This window comes from Cydia fagiglandana, chromosome 6 (assembly GCF_963556715.1).
Source record: "Cydia fagiglandana chromosome 6, ilCydFagi1.1, whole genome shotgun sequence".
Taxonomy (NCBI): domain Eukaryota; kingdom Metazoa; phylum Arthropoda; class Insecta; order Lepidoptera; family Tortricidae; genus Cydia; species Cydia fagiglandana.
The window spans coordinates 474,965-494,464 of record NC_085937.1 but is presented as its reverse complement, the minus strand read 5'-3'; the positions used below and the strand labels follow the sequence as shown (position 1 = coordinate 494,464).

The 19,500-nt window shown below is 36.8% G+C and overlaps 1 protein-coding gene across 1 annotated transcript in view; it reads left to right on the top strand.

Annotated features, from left to right (window-relative positions):
* LOC134664889 (mucin-2) overlaps positions 1 to 19,500 on the top strand; it is a 73,204-nt gene that overhangs the window by 44,917 nt on the left and 8,787 nt on the right. Inside the window, exon 2 of the mRNA XM_063521599.1 lies at positions 618 to 697. Within this exon, the coding sequence (XP_063377669.1) occupies positions 619 to 697 (79 nt within the window). The 5' untranslated portion in view covers position 618. The remainder of the gene's footprint in view (positions 1 to 617; positions 698 to 19,500) is intronic.

The following is a 19,500-nucleotide window of genomic DNA, read 5'->3' as shown; positions in this document are numbered from 1 at the left end:
TCGTTGATTAGCCAACGTTACCAAAATACACAAAGGCCCATTGTTGGGCATCCGTGCCACAGCCAATGTTGGTAAATGCGGTATTCGTCACCATTGGGCCAACGAATGTTATCGTTGTTTAGCGAACGGTAGCAAAATACACAAAGGCCCATTGTTGGGCATCACTGCCACTGCCAATGTTGGTAAATGCGATATATGTCATCATTGGGCCTACGAATATTATCGTTGTTTAGCCAACGGTACCAAAATACACAAAGGCCCATTGTTGGGCATCTGTGCCACAGCGAATGTTGGTAAATGCGATGGTGGGCCAATACAAAATTAACGTTGGCTACGGAACGAACCTCATCCCAACGTTTTCCCTACCGTTGGCACCGTGGGCCCCAACGAAAATGCTACTAGGGTATGTACCTCAATTTCTTTGGAGAGCTGCGATTAAAACAGATTCGATTTAAAACGTTTTAATAACACTTGAATTGTCGGAGTTAAAGAAGGACACTGTATTTTTTTAGTCACTTAACTGTACTTTTTGAGTACATATATCTTTGTTACCTTGTATTTTGTGTACTTTTCAGATTTACTCCCTAAATATTATAATTTTGATTTCTTTGTTTCAGAATGAGAGGCGACCGTGTGATGGCGCCGTGTTCAGGCGCAATCCTGACCGTTCTTAGCTTGGTTGCTTTAAGCAATGCCGGTAAGTTTATATAATTATACAAAACAAACATAAGGTAAACGTACTGGTGCTCGACGCCGTTCAAGTACATGTCAACTTGAAACTTATGTCATTGTCAATAGAGTTGACAGCAAGGTATCATCTATTGGGCATTAGCATGTCGAGCACTAGTACGTTTACCTGTAGCTAAAGCGCGCGCGTTTATGTCGTTGTAATTGCTGTGAGTAAACTATCTGGGCAAGACCTAAGTGTTATGTAACTTCTGGTGTCTGACCAAAGTTTAGGGTTAAGTTCCGGTTTTGGCATAAAAATAATGTTTCCCAAGGCGCAAGGTTCGGTTACAATTGAAGCGTTATTTCATAGTCTGCCAAAACAGAACCTCCGGTTTTGGTTTTGAAAAAAATATCCCGGTGTCGGTTCATGTAGTGTGTTGATTGTTTCATTCATGTTTTACTAAAAAGCGATAAAAGTGTCATTCTTTCTTTAAATAATATGAATAACTTGTGTAATAGATGGTTTTTAAGTACATCTCAATTTCTACTTCGCATAGCAAAATAATGGTTAAATTATTTAATTTAATGATGTAAATTTTAACTAGACCCGTCGCTAAATAATACAATTATCGACAATCGTAGCCTTCGAACCAACTGAATGAATGAATGAATGATTTAATTGAATGCAACGGCCTTGAACTGTTTTGTTGAGTCGTCTGCGCATGGAAATGTCAACCAATGAATGAAGGGCGTATAAATACGCTACTGAGTCATTGGGTAAGCGAAGGCCACTTCTGTGTACTTTCACGCAATTTCGAAATTCAGGAAATTTTCCTTAAAGTTTGGGTATTTAAATAGGTACTTACGGCTTGAGTGATTCATTTATTTATTCGACGAATTCTTTTCTTTGTCTTAGTTCGGTTACTTCGGTTTCTTAAGCAAATTACATGGACACAAATGCAATATGATTGAATTTATTCACAAAGTGTATACATATATCACTTATAATAAATAAGCCTAAGTTATATCAAATATATTAAAACGAGTCACTCATGTTCTGGCTCGAGCTAATTTAGATTTAAAATATGTAAGTGACCGTTCAATATTTTTTAAATGTTTGAGCATCATCGTTTTGTTATTTAAGGTCTAATTCTTAGTTATAATGATTTTTAATTTCGTAAATCGTAAGAGTCAAAACTATCCTTTTACACAGTTATGCAAATCCGCTCCGGCATCAATTTAAATATTGTTATCAATTTTGTACGTTCACTCTATATTGTTGCCTACTTTACGTGATCATTGTCTTTTAATTAAAATTCCTTGAATAATTTATATTCTTATCTCGTGTAATAACATAGATAAATGCACCATTATTGACTTTAATTTCCTGCTATAATAAAACTTACAAATTAGAACTTCTTAGCTTCTGGTCAGTGTTAAAATTGTATGTCATGGCCCAAATAAAAAAAATCTCAACTAAGGAACAATTAAGAATAATTGTTTCTGCCTTTCTATTTGCACTACTCATTAGTCTCTGTTTAGCGTCTCATAAAAATGTCGCCATACACAGTACGCAGGTCATTCATACAAACTTCACTCTAATCTGCCCTGCCAGTGATTCTCGGTAGAGATGAATGTAGGCACAATATTAGCGACACCCGCGCGGGAGTGCTGCGCGCATCCGGCGGCGCCGGCACTTCCGCCGGCCGGCCGGGCTTGTCCGGCTGCTTTATGGATGATGCGAGATTTATCACTAACTATACTGGAAATTCGATGCATTTATTTTAAGAGCATTTTCACATTGCCCGATTCCATATCGGATGTCGGATTCGACTACAACGAAACTAAAAGTAAAAAGTGCCTTTTTACATTATTTAAACATTTAATTATTGTGTGTTGTTCAAAAGAAGCGTTAAAGTCACCATACACTAGCGTCATGAGAGTCGTTGGCGTCTAGCAGCATGGCAAATGGCGTCGCTGCGCGCGCAGGTGCGCCAACGTTGCGTCAAGCCAAGCAGCAGCCATAGACTTGACTAGACGCCGACGTTCGGGAGACGCTAACAGTGGGGTGGCTCTGGTAACATTCCATTTCTAGCCGCAGCTGCACTACCGGTACTGAACGCGTCGCTGTCATTGTCAATTTCCATAGTAAAATAAACAGTAGGTAATGCAGCTGTCGTTGGAAATGGACTGTCACCTTAATGCAAAAATGAAGGGACTTGACGCCCTAGGGCATTTACCAGCAGCTGTTTTTCTCCAACGATCATCCGACATCGGATCGGGAAATGTGAAACCGCTTTAAGATTTAATTCAGGTTATTTACTTACGTAATTTAATCGATTATCGCTTAATATAATTCGATCTGTTTCTTTTTTGTGCAATAAAATATATATTTAAAAAAATGTACAGCGAGCTGGAAAAATTACATGGACACCTGAATAGAATTACACAATAGTAGACGGACGTTCTTCATACGTTTTATCTTCCCCGAGCAAAAAAAAAACAATGTGTCTCTTATGAGCTCTCATAGTCCTAAACGGTCAGCTTAAAAAATCAACTATACCCCGCCTGACCTTAGTACTTATTAAGGGCAAATCAAAGTCATACTCTGAAACCTTATTGCGCAGTTATTTTCCTCCATTTATGTCACCGAAAACTTAATAATGCCCAGAAAAAGGCAATTACGTTGTCTAGACTATCTTTTGAAAAGCGAGTCTGTTGTCGAGCTGAAGTAATTCACTGTTAAGTAATTGCCAGTCTTGAGAAAAACACGATATTTTACTTAATCTTGCGCCCATAATAAGGAGCCCACTTTGAAATCAAAATGATGACATTTAGTTGTTATTAGCGGGAGAGAGATGTGCGCGAATGAGAACAAAATTACATCATTTATACATCATTTTGATGTCGAAATGCAAGTTCGAATTGACCTTAAGATATCCCTTCTGTTAACGATTCTACATAGAAACAGATCGAAGTAAGCCGAGTGAACTTAAATTACGTGAGTGACCTGTAAGTAATATGTATATGCTTGAAAAATTTACATTGACCTATTTCCCGAATGGCATTCGACTAATATTATTTGACAGTGCGTAGACTAAAAACATTACTTACCCTTATGTTGTAGGTACTAGTTTTTTAAATACCTTTAAGCATCTATGTCCATTCTTGTTTTTTCCCCTGGCTAGTGGGTCCTAGCGGGCTGACCTTTTTGGCACTCGTCCTCAGCTAGCCGCGGCGGGCGGGGCGAGCGGCCGGACGGCATTCCTCGCGTGACTCACTCCGGACGCGGGGACGTACGTAGCCGGTCACACTTTACTATTACTGGCTATTAGTTTAATTCGAGAGGCTGGCATCCATGGTACATGATAGCAGTGTTATGACTTAGAAACAGACATGCAGAATTTGCACTTCGGTAAAAAATCTACATTGAGGATTAAATTAAGATCTCTTTGACATTTCTGCAGCACTAAAATGTACGAATTGTACGATGTGTCTTAGAAAAATATGCTAACAAACCGGACTATGAATAATTCAAGGACACTGTTTAAGTAAGAATAAAAAGTAGGTACCATGATAATACATGATTAAAATTGAGATGTGACTTCTCACATCTCACTTATGTGAGGAAATACATAGAGCAATATAAAAATGTTATTGCTCTATGTATTTTCTCACATAAGCTTTTAGTTAAAATACTTTAGGCAACGATCTCGTTCTAAAGTAAGGAAGGCTTTTGAAATATTATGGTAAGGTAGGTACTATTAAGATAAGACAGCTACATACGCAGCGCGGCCGATGACCGCGCATCTCAGGAATGGCCTATCCGTCGGTACACATACCTACAAACGGCATACATTTCGCACATTATTGTCATATTGATAATGAATAATGGTGTTCAATAATGAATGCCAAAGTGACTACTAATAAATACCCATTAGGGAAAACTATAGTTATAGGCTCCTATTGTTGTAGGAAGGTAACTTCTACTGCCTTACAATAAGGTTGAACAAGCTAATTAATCATTGGAAGGGGCCAAAATGGTTGTAGTGTAACATATGTTAAATTATTAATATAGGTAGTTAAAGTAATAGTAGCGCTTACCTACAGCGGCTGTTATTTCTTCTTCTTCGTGGTCGTGACCTGTCTGAGGGACGTGACTCCTATGGGTTATTCTTCCTACCACTGCTCTCCAGGCCTCTCGATCTTCGGCCATCTGCATCGTTGCCTGGAGCGAAGTCTGGGTAATGTTTTGGACCACATCTGACCATCTAGTTACTGGGTGCAGTTGTAGTATTTTATGCAACCGTTGTTTAAGAGAGGTCAAAAAAGGCGAGTGGCGTTAGTAACAATTTGAGGCGAAGCCGAAGTATTTTTTGACTCACTTAAACAACGTTTCATACAATACTTTTTCTACGACCAAGCACTTACTTTGAAATAAAATTGAAAAAAACAAATCTTTTTAATTCACGAAGTAGGTAGCAAAAATTGAGGGTACGGGCGGGAAAAGAATGAATAAATTAAAAAAATCATGTCTGTGGTTCACTTATTTGTCAGAGATGACATTTAAAATAAGGTTGGCAACACTGTATTTCATTCAATATTTTTTAAGTGTTCATTACACGAAGTATCGTATTATCGCCAAAAAGATACTGCGTGTATGCACAAATTCTTTTTTGGGGAGTAGGCTAAAGACTTGTCTTGACAACTATAAGGTAGGGTTTTAAAGGTGCGTGCACGACCCTTTAAATGACAAATAAAAGTACGGGAGCAGAAAAAGTATGTAAAAGTATACTTATATGTATTAGAACAAAAAAGTGCAAAAGTAAAAAAGTGAGCACGCTGCATCGGTGTGGGTTGGCGACCCCTTGGAATTCCATCGCAGGTGCATGCCAGTGCAATCGATGCTATGCACTTTTTGTCCTCTCATGATACGGAGAGCCCATTGCGTCAGACATTATTGCTTCTATAGTCTGTTCACGGATAAAAGTATCATCGTAAAATGGATCTACCTACACTATAATTATGTTGGGGATAAATTAAAATATTAAGATGGTTAAGTGGGGCTCAAACGTATTTTAGAAAATGGTTAATTCACTGGACAATACAATAAAAGATAACGACGCTGGTACCAGTTACCCCACTTGACGGTACATGCTATACATACATATGTAGGCCAAATAATTTCCCGAAAGAAAGCTTTTTCTACTACTCTTTTCCTAATCAGAACACGATACCGATTGATACCGATTATGCCCTTACCTAAACGGATACCCACTATCTTTGTTACATCTGGTATAAGTACCTATATTTCCAGTTTTTCTTAAAAAGTATCAAGTTCTTATGAAAAAATATATCACTAACCATTAACGTAACGTAAACGTTTGACCCGCAAAGCGTTAGAAATTTAACAGTGAAATATCAATACTGATTTTTTTCTTTTCATCATCATTAGGCCTTGTGCATCTTTACAGATGATTTAAGCAGCATCTATGACTTATTAACTAGCGACAGCGTCGCTCGTGGCTATATAACCCGATCCTTGAACGGCACAGTCGCCCACATTTGTGACAAATAAAAGTGCATTGAGGATCCGCATCGAGGTTCTTATCGAGGGTCTTATTTTTTCTTTTAAATGTCCCATAATTGGTACCGTTACTATACGCCATTTTGATGGTTTCAATTAGAAAATTAATAAATAGAAACTATCACATTAACCTCTTAAATATCACACACTACATCCCAAAGGACCCCTTAAGACAACATAAACTCACGTATGGTATATGTACCTACTCGTACATTATTAAGGCAGACACCTCTAGGGAGCACAGCATACGTGACATGCCAACTATACTGCCTTTGGCGGCTTAGTTTAGCGGTTTGGTTTGGCTCTCATGTTTGAGCGGGACAACGCTATGCGCGTATTATAGCGACAACATCTCGCTCGACGTGCGAATCGCATCCAGTGTAATACCGCCTTTAACCGACTATAACTCTTAAACTCTTGGCTATAAAGTTGCTATTCCCCTGGGCCGTAAATTAGGACTAGGGCGAACTTCCAGTGACCTTATTTTCGTTTTCTTGGAATATATGAGTCGCGGATATCGAACATCTTGTTAAATAAACATGGTGTGCCAAGGTAACGGAGTATTTAGTTTCTGGCTTAACTGTTTATTTATGTCAGCTAAAATAATGTTAAACATCACTTATTGTTTAACTTTCTTATTATTGAACAATATGTATTTACCAATTATTTTAATAAACAATTTTTTCTCGTAAAAGACAAATAGAAAATAACAAAACTAGGAGACTTGAAAATCTGAACGCCACTCCGTCGCGTTGTGTTCCGAGATGCAGATAGCGAATGGAGCCCGCTGACACGTTTCGGCCATTACCGGCACCGCTTCCTACTATTACGGCGGTTCCTTGATGGGTTACTGTATACTTATAACTTATTCCACAATTCAAATAGGGATGTGGAGTGAAGCTTCAGCCTTTGCCTCTGACTTCGTTCTCCCTTGTCTAAATCACTGTCCCGTTTCATCCTTTTGGCAATACCTTTTATAAAACTCAACCCTGAAAGTAATCCAGGCTAATCCGGTTGTGCCCGTCTCTTCACTTGTTTTTTGTACTTGGCTGCGTACCTATCCTTTATTTTAAGATGGACTACTTTTTATAAATGTACTCTGACAGAAGGGTAAAGTGGGGTTAGTACAACAAAGAGTAAACACTTTGACGGAGTCACTTGACCCGAAGAAGATACATTCGTTACAAAAATGTTTCAAATGTATAGGCGCGCAAGTTCTAGGTTTTAGTCACAGCTTGTTTAATATGAGGTACACTTGGACGTAGTTTCAGGTAAAAGATCCAATCCACAAAATTACCAAAACATGAGTTAAGTATACCAGAGAGGTTTCTATGGTGGTTTAAGTCTTAAACTTATTGCTTTGATTATAAATAAGACTGTAAATTTTCTTATTAAACGGATTTGTAATGTAAGTCTATTGAAATTGACTTTCGAAAGAAAACTTTGTAAAAGAGAAACAAGGAAAATTTGTACTGTATTTTGCACTTGTATTTTAGATACGTATCGACCGATCGACAAACGTTGATGGTAGAGTTTTGATATTTGGTAGGTCGCGTCTCGGGCTGTAGTTTTAAGATCAATTTTAGCAATGTGGCTTCACAGATATCGACAAAGGCCCGCGGGGAACACATTACATTACACAGAGGCAAGACAGGCGTGGCTATGGCTATTGATCGCGTAGGCCGAATAACTAAACATGGTGACATGCGGGACCGCTCCCGTCGGTTGCTATGTGCCTGGAAATAGTTATGGTTGTGACTAAAGTCAGGTAAAATTGAAAACGGGAATTTTTTCCATATTTGGGATTTATTATATATCCTGAATTTTTAGTAATTGATCATGTACCTAAGTTGAAATGTTTTTGATAATAATCCTAGAGAAAACGAATTCCATTCCATACCATACTAATAAGTAACCACAACAATTACGCAATTTACATACAATACGACAATATCTCAATAAAAGAATTACAGCATCCATGATTATACACTACATACACTTATTGACAATCAAATTGAACTGGACTGTTCTCAGATAATATTTAGACTAAATAAAATTATGTTCCAAAGTAAATATTTGGTCTAAGAAAAGTGAGTCATACTTTTTCCATTCAAGTATCCAACGTTAATTTCGTATTATAATGGATATATTAAGTATGTAAATGATATTTTAAGATATGGTTTAACAATCTGGGGAAACTGAATTTTCCGATTGACTCTGTTTGTTTAATGAATGCCAAAAACGATAAACTTCTATTGGAAAAAGGATTACTCTACTCCTTTTTCTATATAGGTACGAGTAGCTAATAGCTATACGTACACTCAGTTTAGCTATGTCACGCGATTTATCAAACCGGTGTTATCAATGAAACTGGTTTCCCGCATTCAGTCACGTTTCCCATCACGCTGGCTCAGCTCTACTATCAGCCATGTACAGTCAGCATCAATAGTAGTGGATGAAACAACGCGCCAAAAGTATCTGCCTGGAGGCAGGCGTGGCTCACTCCGCGATTTCGTCGCTTTGCCACAGGTAGCTAAAAGTACATTCGTTCGACCCCAATTTTGGGATTTGCCATAAGCCGCGCCTGGCGCTGGCGCCACCTAGCGGCCATATCTGTGCTGATCGTGAGAGACGCGTTTTGTTAGAGAGTGAGTCTTATGTACCTAGTGCTATTATTTACTCTGTGCCTGGAGTAAATATTGCCAAATAGAGAGTTGCCTCTACTGTTCCCATTCGAATGTGTCTGTCACATAGAGATATCCATATCTCTGTTTGTTAAGTTTTTAGAGCATGGTATGTACGTTACATAGATACTATTATATTTACCTGTAATCTTATTACAATAGCGAAAGGTTCAAAGGTTCAACATTAATGGTGTATTTTACATTTGGCATCTGTTTCCATTGCAATAACTCCATACGTAAATGTGTAGGTACGTAGGTACGTATGGAGTTATTGCAAAGGAAACAGATGCCAATTAATGTTAATACACCATTGATGTTGAATCTACATAATATACCCTGACCAAATTCAAAAAAACATTAAAGTTGGTCCTATTGAACACCTATGCTGTGTCTACATTTTTTTTCTTCAAAAAATACAGTATGTCTATATTACAAGACCCCTCGTAGATAGATTGAATCGTCATTTGTTCTAGGGTGTCCTTAATTATGGTAATTTCTAGTTTAAACGTGTAAACGACAATTATGTGAAACAATGTGAGGTGAGGTGTCGTTGATTACTTATCTCAAGTAAGAGATACGTACGCAGTAAAGACTAGCAATATCCATAGTTGGTAATCATTTTAATTCCTTTCTCAACACCGATGCGCTGACATCAAGTTACACTTTAATAATTCATAATTATAATTGCTAATTAAAACTAAATTATTATCATTAAATAAATGAAATTGAATACGAGGGAGATGTAAGAGAGTATAATGTCAAAGTGAAATACATAATTAACATTTATTATGTAAATACGAATTGGCCTCCTGAAGTGAGACCAAATATATAGTACAGGGTAGGAAGGCGTTAAGTACTAGTTTTAAAACCCCTCTGCACCTATGAACAAACAACAAGCCATAACAAGCACACTAAATGGTACTAACGATATACCTACGCAGTTTTTTTAGCAATTGATTGTCTATATTACCCAATTACGGTGGCGTTGTTGATCGGGTCGCCACTTTCCCGAATGAAGGTTGAGGGAGGCGATGGCTGAGATACGCGTCATACTCGTGAACGGGTGCTGTTTGTGGAGACTGGTCTGTTAAGCTAACACGAGCTATTATACTTAGTAACTTTTATTAATTAATTACAGTGAGACGCCTCATTCTGTTCTCGTATGTTTCTTTTCTTTTAATGAATGTATTAATTATACAGGATATTGACTCTTGGAGACCTTATACATCTCTAAGGATAACTTGATAAACTATATAATCTTATAGTTCTGACACCTAGAGACATTTACACCTCGAAATATTATAGATTTTTTTTGTGTGTGTTTTTTTATCTGTATTTTGTATGTAATTCGACATTAAGAGACCATATACATCTCTTAGTAATTGTAATACGTTAGATTGAATTGTTAGTTTTATTTTATAAAATTGTTGATGTTATTATTTTTGCTTTTATGTAAATTCAATGTTGACGTGTAAAAGTGCCCTTGTGGCCTATTTGCTGAATAAATGTTGATGTTGATGTTGAATTGTCTTAGTTATGAATACGTAGAGTTGTCTCGACTCGACAGTCTTGACTCATCGTTCAATCTCACGGCGTTGATGCTATTTATTTACAAACTCATTTGTAGTTTACAGTTACTTGTATAAACTTCCCGGATGTAAGTATTTATACTGAACGTATCTATAACATAGATATAAAACTACGAGTATAGCACCTAACATTATTAAGTACCGTTTTCCAGGTACAAAACGAGGAAATCGATTTCTCTACTTAAACGTTTTTCTAAATATTACTTATAACAATTATTTACCTACTTAGTCAAACGAAATGATTTCAAATAGATCTAACTCTTATAGTTTTCTTTAGTAAGTATATGACAACTATTTCCCCTAATAATTTACAGTAATCATTTTAAAACTTATCCGCTACTTACTTGTAAAATATTGATACTGAAAAAAATTCCGGTCTCAATAAAACGGCACCTAATCGATGGCAGGAGCCGCACATCACTAGACATTATCCGTCCCTGTTAATTTAGGGCCTCTAATTAAGCAATCCTCTTTGTCGGGGTCTGAAAGCGAGAACCTTTAAAGTATTTACTCTCCTCGGGCTGTTTATAATCCTCGCTAAGTCCTTCGTTGGTCTCAGTTCTTTGATGTGGATATTAATTTTAACTGCCGTTTTATGAAGAGTCGTGAGAATAAAAAAAGGGAGGAAAGGCTGTGATAATGCAATTGGCATATTAGTTTAGACTTATTATTAGAACGAACGAACCTCAGGTACCTAATTTGATAAAGTACTCCTGGGGTAACTAAAAATATTAATTTAATTTAACTAAGTACTGTATATACATAATTTGTGATTCATTTTCTTAGTTCGACATAGCTGCAATACAGTTTTCACATTTATGTAACTGAGATCATGCTTTTTGGAATATTATTACAGATTATTAAAATTTTATCATTTTTTAAGATGCCTTTTCACCGACAATTTTCCGGTCTTGCTTTTTCCTGAACTATAAGCTGGTGTAACCTGTTCTTATTAAAATGTCCTCCTTTTTATTACAATTAATATGTTCATAACTTGGTCCACTACTTACAATTTACTCGTGAAAACCCGTCGGTCTTCCTGCTTCTAAGAAGTAGCATCCCATTCGAAACGGCAGGAGAAATAAATGTACTTAAATGGAAACGATAAAGGCCCATTATTCCCATTAAGCTTAAATAAGACTCATAAAACCTTTATGATTCAACTTTCTAATATATTAAGGCAGAAAATCGTTTCCTATAAAAGGAACCTTCGTAGGTAAGGCTTGGCAAGATTCTATATAGCTTTTGCCATGTTGCGGAATTTCAGTAGTAGGTACTAATTTATTTTACTGGCACGGAGTCCCGTCACCGATACAAATATTTTTGCAATTATAAACGATTTTATCACCCAGGAAAAATTTCCAAACATAAATAATGCCATATGTAATTAAGCTACTTTTAGCGACACTATCTCTGGGCCTAGTTATGTCAGGCTTTATTATCATATTAGGTAAAGCCGACTGCCTGAAATCTTATCTAGTAGGTCTATTTTATGTAAGTAATTACTTAGCGCTGTGCTATCTTCAAAGATGTAGATCCACTCTTAGCCCTATTATTTACAATGACTTATTATTTTAGCAGAATAATTCAGACCTCTGACAACGTATAATTTGTGCAGATCTAGGGATCAAACTATACCAGTGACAAGGTCTATAGATAATGTTTAGTGAATAGATAGCCGTCTGCTAAGCCATGTTTTAACTAGAGAAGCTCAATCCATCTTAATTAAGTTAGATGTACGAGTAACGAAGGCACTATTCAGTGGCTTTTTTATAGTCTTAATCTAGGCAATAGATAGGCTACTAATAGCCACTCAAAGTAGGTATACTGTTCTTGGATTAGTAGTATAACTACCAGAAACGGGATTACGTTGTATGGCGCTATGAAGATATTTTTAATACGAAAACGGGACTTTGTTGCATATAATTAAGTTTTTATATAAAAACGTCCCGTAGTCTCGGAGAAGGAAGGACTAGCTAAAGTTAACATCAACATCTTATAGCTGTTTGAGCTCTTTATCTTGTTTGTCAACTTGAACGTTTTGCAAATTAAGGGTGTCACTCGGTTGACACGCAAATATTCGGTATTTCAACTGTAGATATTCGTTGCTGCTTACATTCACCAATTACTAGATTCCATATGGTTGAAAAACGTATTCGTCAGCTGCACTTTTATTTTCTCTTTATCTCTGCCATTTACTACGTGCCTATCTACTATCAATTTTTAAAACAGACTCAACCGTGTTAACATGTTAAATCCAACTTTGCTCCCATGAGCCTCGTAAAATATTCATCGTTGTTGAGCATCGAGCCAAAGTGCTCGCTTTGGTCCTTTGGGATAACTTGCAATAAAGGAATATTACGTTTTCAATATTTGGGTCGCTTTTGCTCAGATGTGGGTCCTTGTTTCTTTTGAAGAACCTTATGCAGTGTTTCATTTGTTATTAATATCTTGCACTTACTTTCACTTAGTACGAGTACATACTATCTGACAATGTTGTTATTAAAGTGTCATTCTATGGAACTTGCTAACTATGTAAACAAAAGTCACTAGTAAATTCATCATTCAGAGAAAATTTCAATATTTTAAATACATAGCAAGCTCCATAGAATGACACTTTTACAACTTTGACAAAAAATTTACTATTAGGCCAAGCAATAAGAAGTTATAGAGGGAAATGCTAGGAACACAATTTTTGACTACGTAACTTTATTTGGACTAGTTAGGAGGTGAACATATCAAAAGTCCCCGGCCGTAGCCCCGGTGCTGGGGGGTAGAGGGGGGAAAGAAGGTCTAATTTTTCGGTTTTTCACTTATATCTTGGAAATTTTGCCTCCTAGCGACATGACTACTAAGGCAAACCAAAAGCTGATAAAATTTGTTACAAGTTTTATTCATTCAAGTTTTTCGATATCTTGAATAGTTTTTGAGATATCCGCTCTTGAATGTTTATTTAGGGCTTTCAATTTTATCTTGATATCTACATTAGTGACGCTGCTAGACCGTGTTTGGTATCATTTTCGTATAAATCGGGGGTGCTGAATTCAGTTTTGGTATCACATTGACACCATTCCTAAGAAAAAACATATAAACTTTAAACAAATACCTTTTTTTTTAAATTCCTGTTCACGCTTAATCCGCTCAACCGATTTAATTGAAATTTGGTATACAGAGATTTCGAGTCCCAAGACAGGACATAAGATACTTTTTATCTCAATAATCATCCTTTAAAGTTGTGAAATGGAGTATGGGGGGAATTCAAATTCGTCGACGAAACTGAATTCCTGAGGTTAATACTGCTCAAGGTAAGGTTTGAAGTCATGTTTGGTATCACTTTCATCTAAATCACAGATGTATTCCGTCCTAAATTTCATCTAAACCGGTTCAGCGGTTATTGACTCCCCATACAAACTTCCACCCCACTTTTCACACCCTCAAAAGATGCTTTTGGTTATAAAAACTATCCTATGTCATGTGTCAAGATTTAAACTATTTCTATACCAAATTTCAACGAAATTGGTTCAGCGGTTTAAGCGTGAAGAGGGATTTAAAAAAATATTTATTTTTAAATTTTGGTTTTACTTCGGAATGGTGTCAATGTGATACCATAAATGAATTCAGCACCCCCGATTTATACGAAAATGATACCAAACATGGCCTAACAGCTTCACTGACGTAGATATCAAGATAAAATTAAAATCCCTAAATAAACTTTCAAGAGCGGGTATCTCAAAAACTATTCATGATATCGAAAAACTTGACAGGATAAAACTTGTAACTAATTTTATCAGCTTTCGATTTGTCTTAGTAGTCATGTCGCTAAGACGCAAAGTTTCCAAGATATCAATGAAAAACCGAAAAACTCGACCTTCTTACCCCCCTCTACCCCCCAGCAGCGGGGCTACAGCCGGGGACTTTTGATATGTTCACCTCCTAACTAGTCCAAACAAAGTTACGGAGTCAAAAATTGTGTTCCTAGCATTTCCCTCTACAACGTTTTTTGAGCATCCATTTCTTGACCTATATAGTCAGAGAAAAAAATTGATCTTAACTTTTTCCTACAAGCCAACAATGTGCCAATAATGTGACAGTTTGGAAAAGTAATAGCATGAAAGAACCCAATCGTTTAGAACCCTCGTTATTACAGTTTGTATAAGTTGTTACAAAATGTAACATTTTTGACACTCTCAAAAGAATATTTTTCCTTTCTCGCTCCGCTTCGGGACGACTGCTAATTCAAGTCTTTTGATAAAAACCCAAGTGTTTTTGCTCCCGAAGGGTTCGCTCGTTGTTTGTGCGCTTATAGCGTGGAGTCATATTTTCCGATAAAATATTATGAAATGCCGGGACTTTGCGCACTTGTGGAGTAAAAAGTTGATTACTATCGCTGATAAGGTACTTGCGCTTTATAAATGTGAATGGGTTCAAATTTCGCATCCATATTCGCTAGTAGGTCAAACACAAGAGGATCAGAAAAGGTTACTTCTGTGGACAATACAATCAAAGCTAACGACTCTGGTACATAGATATCCCGTTTCTCTTCTGTCTCCAGTGCTGAAAAAAAATATCCCGCATGTAAATGTGCCGCATAAAAATTCGCTTTAGATTGCCTTAAATTTGCGATGTCTACAGGAAAGACGCGAATGAACTTGCTAAAAAATGTGTATGACCCTGGTTATTACTCAAACCACAATCCTTATTGTGCTTTACTTACTGTGGGAGTAGGACAGTTTGTGAAAAATTGTCTAATAAAATTTATTTATTTATGATTCTTTTCTAACGTAAGAATTTTGCTTTAAACAAAGCAATAAGCACTTATCACGATGACACGCGTATCGGGTTCCCCAGGGAGCTTTCATTGTTCCACCCTGATTGATGTTGCTGGCAAATTTCCTGTTTTTTCTCCTCCGTGATTTTTGATGAATGAATACCATTTCGCTTTCAAACGGTTACTTAGGGAGATGGCAATTAGTATGCGTAAAAACGGGGAATGAAAAGACGCGCTACATCTCTGTCTATACATAGAAATAGATAATTTACGCAGTGATACTATGAGTAAATAGTATCAGTACTAGTGTTTAAGGCTACCTTCAACTTGCATGACCATTAAATTTATAACTTTACTTCCCTCATGTCATAATTGGCGGAAATGAAAGCAGGAACCTTAGTCTACACAGATCTAAGCCAATTTTATATTCCGAGTCTGAGTTAATATATAGGTAGGTATCAGTGGCGACGCGTCAAACATATCTATAGGCAAGCCGCCTAATTTGGGCTAATTCTGCTCAAACGTCCAAAAACAGGCAAGCCGGTGGGAATCGGCTTTTATGAAGATGCCGCCACTGATAGGTATGAAGTTATAATAAAATAAATTTTAAACATTTAATTTTATCACCAATTAATACTACTACTTGTAAAAGTAAATGTTTGACCAAACGCTATAGCTAAGTTTTACACCGGCATGCTTTGATGAACTTAGTGAAGTTATGAAATGTAACGTTAATTTATGTAAAGTTATTTATTGTTCATCAACAATGCCAAGCGCGAGGATCCAAGGCTCGAGTTTCGGCGGTACTTTACTTTTACTTTGTACGGCGCGTAATTTGCAAATAAAGTAGGTGGTTTATCGTTGGCATACCAAGTGCAAGTAAAGCGGCTGGTGGCACACTGAAAGCGGTTACGGTCCCTTTCGCCTTGCTAGTTACTACTTTATAGTAACCACTGTTAACTAATGAATTAACCTATTTTGATTTGAACACCGTCCTTTAATCTGTGATTTTATTACAAGTCTAGAAATGTTGTAAAGAAACTCTACATTCGGTAGTTTTTCAGAATATGTTTATTTCACCAACAGTAATTTCTTGACGTTGTAATTTTTTTAAGCCAAGACATTTAATCAGAATATTCACTTTTTCAGAAGTCTATAAAATTGCGTCCGTAAGGGACCAGCTTTTGTAACGCTTCCGTGCTGCATTAGCATGTAGTATAACATGGTCGACTGAAATTCGGGGCGCGCGGCGGCGCCGGCGCGTGCGCCGGTGACATAACGCGCATTCGCATTGCGCTAGCGATTCCTCCACTATGCATAATCTGCACTAACCACATGCAAACTCCCATTCAGAATTATACCTTCTTCTAATCACATAAGGTAGATAATAGAATAGTGTTTTAAATATTTTACTTCTACGTTTATGCTTAGTGTGGTTTGCGCAGACACTTTCAAGCGATTTGACAAATTGCCGATAAACGCGACTGAGGTTAGAATTACGGTAAGCTGTTCAATCATTCTGGACGTGTTGGGGTTTTAATAACTTGTGATAGTTGATTTAATTTACATTAATTCAATTAAAATCTTGTAATACCAGGGTTGCAATAAACGATTATGATTAGGTATACATATATCGCACCGGCAAGGTGGTTAATTTGCGAGAATCGAGATACATTTTTGATGGCATTTGTTGTCGCAGGTACTGTGGTCGTTAGGTACCATGACGTATTCATATAGCCGGTACAGTTTTTGAATCAAAAGGTATACTTTTGAATGCATTAGTGTCCGATTCAAGTGCTAAGGTAGCTAGGACCTTAAGATCAACTGCTAGGTGACGATATACTGCCGGATTTGAACTTTAAGATACGTCAATTAATAGATCTGGAAACGATATGGATTAGATGTGTCAATGTCAAAAGTGATGTATTTGTTTGAAGAAACGTCACATTTGACACTGACATATCTAATCCATATCGTTTCTAAATCTATTTTTTTTTTTGTTTTTTTACTAAACTTAGCTCTCGTTATTGCTGTATTTTGTTTAATTAATATTTTATTCATTGCATATAATTAATTTTATTATATTATTAAGTATGTATCTGAGAACTCTGAGAAAAGCGCTGGTGGCCTAGCGGTGAGAGCGTGCGACTTGCAATCTGGAGGTCGCGGGTTCAAACCCCGGCTCGTACCAATGAGTTTTTCGGAACTTATGTACGAAATATCATTTGATATTTACCAGTCGCTTTTCGGTGAAGGAAATCATCGTGAGGAAACCGGCCTAGTCCCAATAAGGCCTAGTATACCCTCTGGGTTGGAAGGTCAGATGGCAGTCGCTTTCGTAAAAACTAGTGCCTACGTCAAATCATGGGATTAGTTGTCAAGCGGACCCCAGGCTCCCATGAGCCGTGGCGAAATGCCGGGATAACGCGAGGAAGAAGAAGAAGAAGAAGATCGTTTCTAAATCTATTAGTTGACGTATCTTAAAGTTAGAATCGGGCCGATAGTCTCTGGCCAAATCCAAAGTACTCTACGCTATACAGAGCATGGCTTTTAACTTGCGCCTCTATGAATAAGAGCTTGTTGGTTTAAGAACTAATGTAAATTTTCCAATTATTTGCTCAATTGCCCGTTCGTTTGCACAATAGTGCCATGCCTTATGGGAAACGGTCGCAGAGATAGTTCAGAGCCGGAAACCGCTACCAACTTTTAGTATGTTGTTGGGCATGGCATTGGGTCTCCAAAACTGCCGGGAGACGGTGGCGCCGGCCATCTACTTCAGCGGAATGACGTCATCAAAATGACTCCCGCTTCGTTGCGAATATTGCATACTGCACCCAAACTATGCATAGCACATACACGTGTGGGGTATTAAATGAAAGCCAATTAAATAAACTTTATTTTATTTATACAAAGTGTACCAAAATATGCAACAGTTCAAGAGAAATTTACAAATAAATAAAAATTACGTAAAAAAATATTCGATTATTTGGGTTTTACAACCAAACCAAAAGTCTGACGATAAAGCAATGTACTACAACATTAAAGATGACGTCTCAAGCCATACACTGATATTAATAAAATCAAAATTGGACCAAAAATGTGGAAATTATGCATAAAAATGTAGATATTTGCCCATACAAATGCATAAAAGTTAAAAAAATCCAAATTGGTCATTTTCAGGATAATCCGCATAAGCTTCTAGTATGTTATTAGCAATATGACCTGGATTCTAAAACTGCCGGGAGACCATCTCTGTTGTTCCTCAGTTACAAATAATGACGTCATATAAATAATCACTGCCGAATTTCGCAAAATGTAAATTATAGCTATACCACGAGTCTCACATACACATGTGTTACATGTAATGAAAGATTATTAAATGTATTATGATTCACCTAAACATTATTTGTAAAAAAAATGTACGGTTTCAGAGCTAGAAACAACGAAATACCACTTTTTATGGAAAAAGTAGATATGTATCAATTTTATAGCTAAACTATTATCGTCAAAAAAAATTTGCGTATAATATTTGAAAAACTAGTTATTAAACTATATATCACAATTAAAATTTTACATTTCCGACAAAAACTGTGGAAGTTCTGGAAAAAAAACTAAAGCGCCCCAACAATTCTACCTTAATGCGCTCATATTATGCAAATAATAGTTCTAATTATCGAGTATTAAATGGATGAACATTACATAAAATACATAAAAACGACATTTTCGAATGGAACCATAATTAAAAAAATAATAATTTACTAGATAAGTAAGCAAAATACTGTTTCTTTAAGTACCTAATCGCCTCCTTTCAAAGTCGGTTAAAATGTAGCTTTTGTGACCTGGGCTACAAAGACAAATAAATTGACACCTAATTTATCAAAATCAGTTCAGTACTTTCATGCAAACTGTACCTACACATGCACGCATAGATAGCAAATTCTGCCGTAGTCGGACAAAAAAATAAAATTCAATAATTAGACCTTTACTATTATGGCCTGGCGTGGCTTGGCATCTAACGTTGAAACCCTCAGGCCGTAGATGTTAGCAGACCAGAGGGGTGACCTGTATTTCGGAGGATCAGAGGGAAAATTCTGCCAGCCTTCTCAGCTCAGCCTTGAAACCCTTGCACCACTCAAGATTCCACTTTTATAAGAATACCCAACTGGCGCGAAGTGGCGCAGAATAGGGCAGAGTGACGCTCTT